This window comes from Ursus maritimus, unplaced genomic scaffold (genome assembly GCF_017311325.1).
Source record: "Ursus maritimus isolate PB19 unplaced genomic scaffold, ASM1731132v1 scaffold_23, whole genome shotgun sequence".
NCBI lineage: Eukaryota > Metazoa > Chordata > Mammalia > Carnivora > Ursidae > Ursus > Ursus maritimus.
In genome coordinates this window covers 5,618,916-5,631,140 of record NW_024424786.1, presented here as the reverse complement: position 1 = coordinate 5,631,140, position 12,225 = coordinate 5,618,916, and the positions used below count along the sequence as shown (strand labels likewise).

The 12,225-nt window shown below is 35.6% G+C and overlaps 1 protein-coding gene across 1 annotated transcript; it reads right to left on the bottom strand.

Annotated features, from left to right (window-relative positions):
- Window positions 1-283: 283 nt before the first annotated feature.
- On the bottom strand, window positions 284-12,161 carry CUNH11orf58 (chromosome unknown C11orf58 homolog). Its single transcript, XM_008708909.2, has 5 exons — window positions 11,951-12,161; window positions 6,447-6,530; window positions 3,879-3,939; window positions 2,048-2,157; window positions 284-1,334 (listed from the first exon to the last, which is right to left on the bottom strand). Exons 1-5 carry the CDS (start codon window positions 12,011-12,013, stop codon window positions 1,104-1,106), a joined length of 549 nt encoding a protein of 182 aa, XP_008707131.1. The 5' UTR covers window positions 12,014-12,161; the 3' UTR covers window positions 284-1,103.
- Between the last annotated feature and the right edge of the window lie 64 nt (window positions 12,162-12,225).

Genomic DNA, 12,225 nt, shown 5'->3' with positions numbered 1-12,225 from the left:
TGAACATGTTACTTTGACACATTTTGGACCCAAATATTCAAAGATCATGGACTAGTCCATAATGCAGTTTGTTAATCTGCTGTACGTATCAACCAAATAACACCAGAGAATTCTAATCTCACTCCCGCAGAAGCAGCAATAAAATCAGAAAGCAATACTACTTTCCAGTAATTCAATAATCAAGATAACAGCATTGGGATAAAATGAAGAGAATTTGTTTTAGCTTCTTTTTCAGTAAGGCTATTCCTCATTTTAGATGAGGATAAAGGTATCACAAACCAAATATGGGAAACTGCTTTTTCTTTATTTAGGCCTTAGGAAGAAAATTAACTTTGGTCACATATTACCTTAAAAAAAAAAATTCCAGTTTTACATATTCCTAAATAGATAGGACCAAATGATCAGAGAAATAATTTCTTCTGTAAAAATTGGCCAAATTTTATCAAAAACCTAACATACAATGTAATTCAAATTATATAAAGACTGCTTGGGATCATAACATTCCAAATGTATGACAGTTGCAACTCCATCCTAACAGGGTGAAAGTATTTGCTCTCATGTTGCTTTGGTCCAAAAGAGTAGAGCTGAATCAGTAAGAGTAAACTAAGTACTTAATCTTTTGCAAACAATTTAGATAGTTATTGGCAGCAGAAATATCCATGATGAATAGTTCTGCTACAGCAAAGTAAAGGATAATAACTGAGTATTTTTCATGAACACATCACAGTATCAGATTAAACTTCTTATAAGAAAAAAATATGAAGGAACAAAAAAGATGAAACAGCTACCACAAAAAAGTGTCTCCTCCAAAACTATCTGAAGGGGTAAAAAGGTGAGATTAGAGTTTGATGATGCTAATATGAAAGGAAATGGAGTACTGTATTTATTTCTTATTTTATACAACTCTTACTCTTTACAAAAATGGTTATAGTCATGCCCATAAAAGTGTAATCCATGGCATCTGAAAGCAAACACTCTTTGTAATTATTTAAAAGGGCCTTTTTAAAAATTATAATACAAAGGTCTGTGCTCTATAAGCAGTCCTCCACTGTGCATTATAACAATAAGGCTTACTTTTAATACAAAGACTAAGTGTTTGGGAGTTATGAACCACTGGATTTAACAAACATCATTTTATAGTTGCTTTTTGCATCCTTTTTGTTCTTGGGATCCTCCACATCATCAGGGTGCTCAGCAGCTTGGAGTTCTTCGGCAGACTCTTCCTTCTCGGACTCTGAATCGCTCTCAGAGTCATCTGGACTTTCAGGATCAGCAGAATCATCATCATCCTCCTCCTCTCCAGCCACATCACCTTCTCCATCATGATCTTCTACCTACGAACATCAACCAACAGGCTCTTCTTAAATACAGTTACCCAGTACAAAATCTGGGAAAGACACTAATTTTTGTCACAGTCTCAAAACACCCACTCCCTAGCCATTAACATCAAGTTTTAAGACTGTATTGTGATCAGAGGCCGCCAAGGGAAGACATCGCCCTGTGTTTTACCCATTAGGACTTAAGTAGGATTTTATTTTAAGCAACAGCTCTCTAGACCACTCACCTGACTTCCCTCCCCTTAGTTTGAAAGCTACCATAGCTTCCTGAAAGAAACAGTATTTTTTAAAAAACAAATAAGGCAAATTAACTACTGACCAATGGAAATGTGGAAAAGTTACCAATGCTTTACATATTACTTTGGAGTAGTTAACCAGCACTTATAATATGAAAAAAGATCGCTGAGAAAGCTCCTAAACTAGTATTTACACGAAATATTTCCTCTTAACTTGTATGTTGTTCATGCTTATTAAAGATGTGCCATAATGACTAAGCAGAATTTACAATAAGCTTCTATCAGAAAACATTTGTAAAACTCAAAAATATCTCTTCTCATTACCTACGAAGACCTATATGGGCATACAGAAAATTAAGTAACTGTAAAAAGAAAGCTTTGTATATAGGATTCCTGATTGCTAGAGTAATCTAATAGAAATAAAGGATCAATTTAGAAATTATCTTCCCATTTAATGAAAATTTTAATTACTACCTCACTGAAGCCAAGTCCACAATGTCGTCGATATCTTCCTGATAATTTACTGTCCATACTTTGCTGATATTGAGACTCCAGTTCTTCATTAATTTTCTTGTCTTCTTCCCCTGCATGTCCAGTGTACTTTGGTTATGTTTCAGTCAAATTAATAAAAACATTTGATTACACAAAAAAAAACCCGTATTACAAATGCTATTATATTCAGGGCTGATTTCTCTGTGACTAATTTTACAACGCGTTTTGTGGATGGGTTTCCTCTACCCAACAGGTGGTTACCTAACAGACACTAAAAAATTGAAGGATGTATTATATGATTACTTCTCTAGTAACTAACCCTCTGAACTACAAAAGTTTATAAAAGATGAAGAACATATATTTTTCTGTGGTAAGTTCAAATTAGACAAGTCTCAGAACTGCCTGAAGTTCAGATATTATAAATATTAATTACTAAGAACTTTTGGGCCTTAAATATTTTAGCTTATTTATAGTCCAATAAATAACTGCTTCCCTGAAAGTGAGTTTTCTCTCACATTTAAAACACCAGCAACAAACAAAAGTTTCTGTCTTTTAACATATATAATGAAAAGGCAGGCATTTCTGTTCAGAGAATGGCTAAATAAATAATGGCTCTACTTCATGCCTTTCTTACATACCAGTTCACTGAAACAACACGATCTTATCTACAACTAGAACATTACTAATACCATCAAAGCTTTCTGAGGGGGCGCCCGGGTGGCTCAGTCAGGTGAGCATCCAACTCTTGATTTCAGCTCAGGTCATGATCTCAGGGTCCCCGGATCAAGCCCAGAGCTGGACTCCCTGCTCAGCGGGAGGTCTGCTTGAGATTCTCTCTTTCTCCCCTCCCACCCACCCCGTTTCACCCTCCCCCTGCTTGCAAGTGCTCCTGCACTCTCTAAAATAAATACATAAATCTTAAAAAAAAAAAAAAAGTTGACTATGCCATTTTAATTTGTAAATATAAGAGTTTTTTTAATCAGAAATGACAGTGCTTGCATTATTTTTATTCATAAAGTCCACAGTTATAAAAGAATAAATGCAACAGTTAAATATTTTTCCATTCTACAAAGCTCAGGTATTCTTTTTCCCTTTTCTAACAATGCAAATCAATTTGAAATAATTATTTAGAAAAATGAAAGACCTGTTAATTTCTGAAATGTGCTACATATCCTAGATCAGTATAAAGTTAATTTAAATAATTTAATAAAAAAATTTGTTAAATAAGATCCAGGTCATATGCCTTGTTATTAATAATGTCCAAGATTAGGGTCAATTTTATATAGGAGAAAATTTCATTTTTCAGCAGCCTGAATTCAAATCCAAACTCTTCTTTTTTAGTTTTTATTTTAAAAGTTTTTCCTCTAAAATTAATTTCTTCAGGCTTTGCAACAAGTTTATATTCTTTATTAAGGATTTCAAAACAACAGTGAATAAATTCAAAACCAGTTTAATATGCCAATAACAACACTGTATGTTAAATAATTTATTATGTAAAAAATTCAGAAATACATATTACATAACAGTTGGCAAGATGAGGCATAAAACCTCACTACCATAAATATGTTATGAATCAGTAAAAATGAAGACAGAAAAAGGTCAGTTTCTTGGTTAGAATATCATTGATATATACTCTCAAATCTTTAAAAATTAGAGTATATGCTAATTGTTACATATACATGTTTACATATACATTTCCAGATCTAATATTTTAACCATTAACACAATTATACAGAGAATATCCTGAAATACATACGAATATTTCACATTCCAAATCTAGCACTACCTCTTAAATTATATTTTATTTTCTTACCTGTTCGGAAGTGAGATGTTGACTTGTGGTCTCCTATAACAAGACGACCAGTGTGTTCTTTCTGTAAGAAAGTAGAAAATGTATTAGAATTTGAGACCACTAACTTAAAATAATTATTGAGTGTCTACTATGTGTTCTGGGATACAGTGAAGAAAAAGAAGTAAATTGAGATCCTTGTCTTTATGGAACTTACATTCTAGCAAAGGTAGAGATGAGGAGGGGAAATGAAATCAATTATTATAGTATGTTAGAAAGTTATAAGGGCCATTAAAACAAATACACAAACAGAGCAGAGAAAGGGAGTGGAGAGTACGCAGAGATCAGACTGGAGTTTTAAATGGGGTAGATAACTAAAAAATTGTGTCAATTTAAACATTTTCTTTCCTAAAAGGCCAATTAAATGAGTTGCTTTAACTTTCCCACCTCTTCTTTCTGATGCCGCAGGCACATTTCATAGAAAGCAAGCAAAGGAAATTATTTAGCTAGATAAAAATGAAGAGACTTATAATGAACAAAGTGATAAATCTTTAACAAATACCCAGCTCATTATTATTTGACTACAATAAATACCCAATCTTAAACTGTCAAAAAGAACAGAATTTAAAACAATCCAATTGTACTCTAAAACATACAAATAAATCCTGATTCAATGTTACTAACTGATCAGGCTACATAATTACTCTCAATTATCAGTTACAATCCACTCCTTATGGTTCATATTTAGTTTCATAAGGTAAAGAAATTCTTCACTAAAACATAGTGAAGGAGAGATTAAATGTAACTTTGCAAAGTAATCTTAACCAATCACCGTGAAGATACAGTACATAACAAATCTTCCTATTGTCAAAGAATGACAGACACATTTTCCGTACTCCACGATATTACTGAAAGGCTTCAAGTATTAATACTTCACTGCCTTACATGCCATTATCACAGAAGCAAATCAATGACTCAATATGCTGCTGCTTTACATTGCAGAAGACACTCCATTATCAAGATCTGAGAATGTATAATACATTAAGTTATCTGAGAATGATGATAGTACTGCCCTAGTCTATTCATACTTTCTCCTAGCTGGTTCTCCCTGTGACCAATAAAATACTCATGGCAGCTGGCTAGGGTTAGGAATATACTTCACTGTCACAAAACAGAATAAATCCAAACAGCCTATATATAAGATCAAAGCTACAATCTCGGCCTTGCTAGAAAAAAATTTAATGTATGCTAAATAGCTCATTTCTTGGTAGTCAATTTTTTTAAATTGTTCAATCTGTTTTCTTCCCCACAGTTTTAATGATATATTTGACTCTGCATCTGGTATATAAAACTGGTCGCTAAATTTCATACACTTTATGTTAGGGTATTCTTCCTAAGTACTCAGAGTTTTCATTCTACTAGGTTAAGCATGTCCCCTAAATTATTACTCACCTCATATATTCTTAGCAAATATTTTATTTGCATCAATCAAGACAAACTTCAGACTACTTTCTATGATAAATCACAAAATTACTGGGAAATCTAGATTTGTAAGATATTATAAAAATGTATCCTTGTACAGGTCTTATTGTGTTGCACGATCTCTCTGTACCCTGAACCCTGCTGTTTTAGTCTGGCTAACTCCTCTTTGTTTCACCAATTCTATTTCTGAGATGCTTTCCTCTATCACTAAGGCAGAGTTAGCTACCCTTGTCTGTTGATTCCACAGCACTATGTGCACAGTTCTTTCACAGCAATTGTAATTCTAAATTATCTGGTTTCCTCTATTACATGATGGCTCCAAACAGGTGTTCATGATCTGTGTGACCCTCAGGACCTAGCACGGTACCTGGCATGCTGTAAACTGTTAATAATTGTTGGTAAAATGCATGAATGAGTCCCCATATGAATAACAAAAACAAAGGGCAGAATTAATTTTGAGGAGCTTAAAACAGAAAAAAAGTTTTCTTATTTCATCCACATTTGGTTTGTAAATTTTGGGGACAATGTTAGGAAAATAAATTGACTTGCTTACACAAAATAAGTATCTAGAGAGAACTGTATTTGCATGTAAAAATTATTGCTAGGAACAAGAAGGGAATTTCCCCCACAGATGATGTTTTCCTGGCACCTATATTTTCTATCTTCTACTACGTTAATCAAACTGAAAGGGATTTCAAAATATATTGAACATTTTAAAAATTAGGTTTTTCATAAAGGCTTGGCTACTACCTCAAGGGCTAGAGGGAGCTATAAAATATGAAAGGCCTACCAATTGGTCTGCCCAGAATAAAACTTCTATTAAATCATTAAGCTAACAGCAAATCATAAACCTTCTTCCATAGGAGTCTCCTCAAACCAAGGTTGCTCTCTATTCAGTCTCTAAACCTTACTGCCCAGTGGTGCTGAGAATCCCAGACATGGTGCAGAAATAGTATAAATTTTAAGTGCTTGGTTAGGTCATTCTGTTTCCCAAGCCAGAACAGGAAAATGGGATCCCAGTATATTCAGTTTGGCTCACTCAACAGACAACATAAGGATATTATTTTCACAGAAAAGACTTAAAAAAAAAAAATACTGTTTGATGCTTACCTTTCCTGCACCCATAAGTCTCAAGAACTTTTGTTTTCTTTCCTCATTACCTAAGTCTGCTGCTTCCCAATTGCTAGATCCAAGCTGCAAAAGAAATTAGCCAATTAGTTTTTTTGCATAATATTAAAAAATTTAAAGTCTACCCATACTCCCAAGGTTGTTTCTCCCCCCTGTCATTTTTAACTATAAACAGGACTCACTGATTTTGTTTAGGTAGTTAAGCATATACACCATACTCAATATATACTCCTGTTGCCTCAAGGCAGAAGCCTTCCTTTCTTTTGCAGCCAGAGCTTTGATTCTGAAGTCTGCACTTACCAGAATCACCTGGAGGGTGTGTTAAAACCCAAACTGCTAGGCTACACCCCAAGAGTTTTAGATCCATTAAGTCTGGGGTGGGCTCAAGGGTTTCATTTCTAACAAATTCCTAAGTGATGATGATGCTGTTGATGTTGATATGAGGACCACACTTTGAGACCTACTACCCTAGAGCCTTGCAAGGCCCTGAGTACCTAGGATTTCGAACCCAGAGGCTGCCAGAGTTGTTACTTGAAAGTTAGTCTGGCTTTAGTGATAGTCTAAAGGACCATGGAACACAAAATGGACCAAATTTTAGGTTTTCAATTTTTTTGTGTGTGCAGTTCTAGTTATTTCTAAGGATTGATATGTAAGACTTTTAGTCTTTCTTAAAGGTCTTCCAAAGAATAAACAGAAAACTTATTTTAAAAAAGAGTAAAACTCATTCTACTTTGTAATTATCAAATGGTCAGTTGAGCCCTTTTACAAAGCTAAGAAATATTATGGAGTCCTAGTGATCATATTTTTCCCTATATCTTGAAACAAATGTAGGAAATATATCATTATGATTTATTAGTTATTGCCAACTATGCTAAAAATGACTAAAATAAGGAAACAGAAAAATGGCAGAAGAGTTTTCTCATCCTGTTGTCCAAGATACTGCATCACCTTTCAAGACCTCATCACTCCTCCGTTGTATGCTTCTAGCTTTCATGGACACAGTTGAGAGTCCAGAATTATTCATTTCTACCCATAATGGCAACTGGGTAAAAACTGGAAACTGACAAAAGTCATTTCACAGTTATTAGAGGAATAAGGTGAATGCAAAATGATAGGTAGTGTACCCTAAACTAATAGTAATGGCAAAATTAATTGTGTATGCAAAAATCTTAAGATTGAATTTTTGGATGTTTAAATACTACATGACCTTTCTCCAACCCAGGAATCAAGAGACAAAGAAAAAAAAAAAAAAGACAAGGAAAAATATGACACTCTCATCTAGAGAGTCCTTCAACAGGGAGACTTCATCTTGCAATACTGTACAGTAAGAGCCTGGACCATCCTGTTTTTCTAAAAAAAATCAAACAAACAAAACGTGTGACTGCTTCATCTTTTATATTTGTACATCAAAATTAGGTTGATAGGATTTGAAACTGGACAAGTGCTAAAGGCAGATGTATATACAAAGGTGACTGGAACGAATGTAGAAAGAAAACATTCATTGGATTAATCATTCTAATTGAGTTTATAATCTAAAAATGAAAATATTTTGCAATTGTGGAGCAAAGATGACAATCTCCCTTCCAACACAAAATTATGAGCACAAAGGTTTAAATTCTTCACATTATATTTTGATGATGCAAATGCTAAAGCTACAATAATGATAAAGCTAACATCTATTAGAAATTATTTGAAATCTGAAATTATATGTTCCAGTTTTACACACAACTGACAAGCACTTAGCTGTATTCAGAGGACGCTAACCATTTTGGGTATATATGTCACGAAAATCAGGAAGCCATGTAATAGAAATTTGGGTTTGCTATGGTTACATTCATATTAAAATTTTCAATTAAACTGTTTTTCACTATTTTTATTCTTCTGGAAATTATCTGTAGAAGACTTAGAAAATATTTTTTAAAAGGTGACCATTTCTCTAGGGATATGAGTTTTAAAGTATTTGTACATGGAATATTAGCCATCAAAAAATTAAATCTTCCCATTTGCAATGACAGAGATGGAAATAGAGGGTATTATGCTAAGTGAAATAAGTCAATCAGAGAAAGACAATTATCATATGATTTCACTTAATGTGTAATTCCATATGTGGCATTTAAGAAACACACACAGGATCATAGGGGAAGGGAGGGAGAAATAAAGTAAGATGAAATCAGAGAGGGAGACCAACCACAAGAGACTCTTAACTATAGGAAACAAACTGAGGGGTGTTGGAGGGGAGGAGAGTGGGGAGGTAGGGTAACTAGGTAACGGGCATTAAGGAGGGCACTTGATGTAATGTGCACTGGGTGTTATATACAGCTGATGACTCACTGAACTCTACCTCTGAAACTGTTAATACACTATATGTTAATCACTGAATTTAAATAAAAATAAATTTTAAAAAATTAAGTATTTGTACAACACTGGACTCACTTGTTCTTTTAAATTCCTTTTGGTGGGAAGCTTTATATGCTTTCATGATTTTGGCTACCTAACTTCCAAATCTCCACTTCTTTCCAACTGACAACTAAATATCTTTTTATATGCCAGTTAGTTCTTAACTATTTCTGGCTGAACATAGTTAAGAAATAGAAAAAAAAGAAAAAAAAAAAAAGTACTGATTCTCACTAAATCCCTTGCTCTCTGAGCCTGGACCAGGCATTTAACTTCTTAGTTTTCATTCCTAATCTACACAGAGGAATAGCTTCTTTAAAAGACAAGAATAAAAACACGTAAGAATTGCAGAGTGTTTTACAACTTACAAACGACTGCTCATATATGTTCTCTCAAGAGTCCATTAATAAATAAGAACACTGAGGCAAAGTGACTTAAAAGTTTAAGTGACTTACTCTGATCCTTTTGCCTTAAGTTCTCTGCTCTTTCCACATCATACTGTACATGACCAAATGAGACAGAATATGTGAAAGCAGTTTATGAACTACAGTTATAAAAGTTATGGAATCAAGTTAAAAACAAAACAACTGTCTAAAAGCCAAAACTTTTCCAAACTCTCTACTTCTATTAAAAGATCAAATACCTTCCAATGTCTTTATGTTTTTTGTCCTAATGTTTTTTCCAATCAAGTCCTACTGGTTCTACCTTTCAAAGACCTTAGCATACAACAGCCAAGTACCCTGCCCAAGTGCTGCATTCTCAAAAGCACATGGGTGCCGGATACATTCTTAGAGGGTCTCCTCCAGTTACTAAAATTAACTTCCCCTCACCTCTTACACTCTAAAAAATAGCTTTCATTTCTCCACTCCAATCAAACCAATGAGACAGTTTTAAAGTTCTCCTTAATACCTTTTACTATAGAATTATTGTCAATTTACCTCCTCCTGAATATATAGCTTAGTAACTCTTAGAATTTACTTATAACATCAGCATCTTCTTGAAGCTGGATTCCATGTTTAATATCTACTTTTAACGTCTTTATTTTTAAAAGATTTTATTTATTTGAGAGAGAGAGCGCGCACGAGCAGCGGGAAGGAGCAGAGGGAGAAGGAGAAGCAGACTCCCTGCTGAGCAGGGAGCCTGACCTGGGGCTCTACCCCAGGACCCTGGGATCAGGACCTGAGCTGAAAGCAGACTCTTAAAGGACTCAGCCACCCAGGTGCCCCCTACTTTTAACATCTTTCAAAATATTTTGTTATCTCCATTTAATATGTGAGGTCAGTATGCAAAAAAACTGATTATCTTTTACATGCAGTGTATGTTCATTAGAAATTGATGACCAATTACAACTTCAATTATAATTAATTTTCTACAATTTAGATGTATATTTCAAAATTATATTTTTAAATTTTGTATATAGTATTTAAAAATGTTTTTAAAACAAGTAAAGATAACTCCCAATTACCAGTAATAGTCACATGAAAGAAACTGACTTAAAAAAACCACAATCAAAAGACAAGTTACTGTATTACACTTTAAATTAGCAACATAATCATTTTTAGATAGTGTGTTAAAGTTGCAGGACCTAATCTTGAATTGCAACTATAACCATCTCCTTCAAAAGAGAATGCTTCTAAGTCTAGAAAAGGTCTTAAAGGTCATCTTAAACTGATCGCAAAAGAAGCTGTAGAGTTAATTACTTAATCTCTTTAACTTTCTGTTGAATTACCTAACATCAAGAGGTTTCTGTTAAGCTAAAAGATATTTCTGAGTCAACAAAACAGATGCCTGACATTCGAGGAATCAAGTCACAGTTAAATACCAGGAGGAAAAGTGTAATAGCTTTTAAAATGGCACCCAGGTTACTCAAATGCCTTAGATAAATGCCTAACAAGTACTGGATTACCATATTAACAAGAAAAGATCTAAGAGCCAGTAGCAGGGAAGACCAGAAGGCACCCAAACACCTCACTATATAATTATTCATCCCCAAATCTTTCCTGATTACCAATCTTTCTGCAGAGTTAAATTCAATTTAAGAACCTTGGTATTCCAGTCCTAACCCCACCACCCATCCAAAGAGGGGTGGGTCCTATACATCTTATGCACTAGTAGACTTTAGTGAGCTCTTAACGGTTCACAAAGTAAGGTATTATGAAAGGCACTGAACTGCACCATAAAGAACTCTACATATTCTGAAATTAATACTGCTTTAAACAGTAACTTAAAGAAAGTCAGATGTCTCTCTTCTATCATCCTTAAAGATGACCTCTCCATGCCCCCACCTACCCCTCCCCAAAATTTCTCAATCAACGTTTCCATGGCGTTTATCCATTGTATGAAGGACCTAGTTTTCCGTTTACTGCAGTCTCCATGACACTGCGCTAAGAGCTAGGGCAAATATACAAAAAGACTTAGGATAAGCACCGTACTTACTCATCTTTGAATTCCCAACACCTGGCACAGCAGTAAATATTTAATGGCTTACTTTAAGGAATGAATGGTTTGCTATTTAAGCTGACAAGCTTGGGGTGGGGGAAAGAGGAGGAAGGTAGCGGAAATCAAAATGGGCTTCTAGTCTCAACATCTTAGACCTCACCACCATGCGTCAGTAAGAAATGACTCCCCTGGTACAATTTTCGGTTGAATACTGTTCTCGGTTTACTCTTAACAGTACTTTGCGAAAATAATTCTGGCCGGAAAAATCTGTCCAAACATGCACCAACATCTTGGCACTATCACAGGAGCATTTTAAACCTCAAACAGGAGGGATCTTGCCATCCCTATCCTAAGTAGAAAGGACCGACAAAGAGGCTTCATCGGCCCCGAATCCGCTTCCCGACCCTCTCAGGACTTCCTTCCTCGAACTCCCTTCCTACGCAGGTCTCTGGCTCTTAGGATGTAGACCTCTTCAAACCTTCCGTCCCTAAGTAAGGAAAGGAGACATTTCCCAGTCATTCTTCTGGTTCCTCCCCCTCAGCCCTACCCCTTCGGGCCACCTCGGACGCTTCCTCCTTCTTAAACCACCCGTCCCGGCCTACTCCAGCCTTTGGTAGGCCTCAACCCTCATCCACTCCGCCATTGTTATTTACATCGTCGTCTGGGGAGGCTGAACGCTTCACCCCGTGCGGATGGGACTCCCTGGCAGCACTCATCGTTGCTGGGACCCCGACGGGAAACGCCGAACCCACTCGCGGTTCTCTTCAGCAGCGGCGCCAGCAGCCTGCAACCTGCCACCGGCCCAAGCAGCGCCACTCCAGAACGCAGAGCCCCTGCAGGCCTTCTCCGCCACAGTCGTCACCGCCGCGGCTACTCGCCACTACGGAGCACTCTGGCAGTTGTAGTTTTCTGGCTCACTCCATACCCA

Coding starts and splice junctions, on each gene's coding strand:
- CUNH11orf58 (XM_008708909.2), bottom strand. CDS start 12,013: ATGAGTGCTGCCAGGGAGTCCCATCCGCACGGGGTGAAGCGTTCAGCC. Junction 6,531..11,950: donor CAGCCTCCCCAGACGACGAT/GTAAATAACAAT, acceptor TTTCTTTTGCAG/CTTGGATCTAGCAATTGGGA. Junction 3,940..6,446: donor GACTTATGGGTGCAGGAAAG/GTAAGCATCAAA, acceptor ACTTTCTTACAG/AAAGAACACACTGGTCGTCT.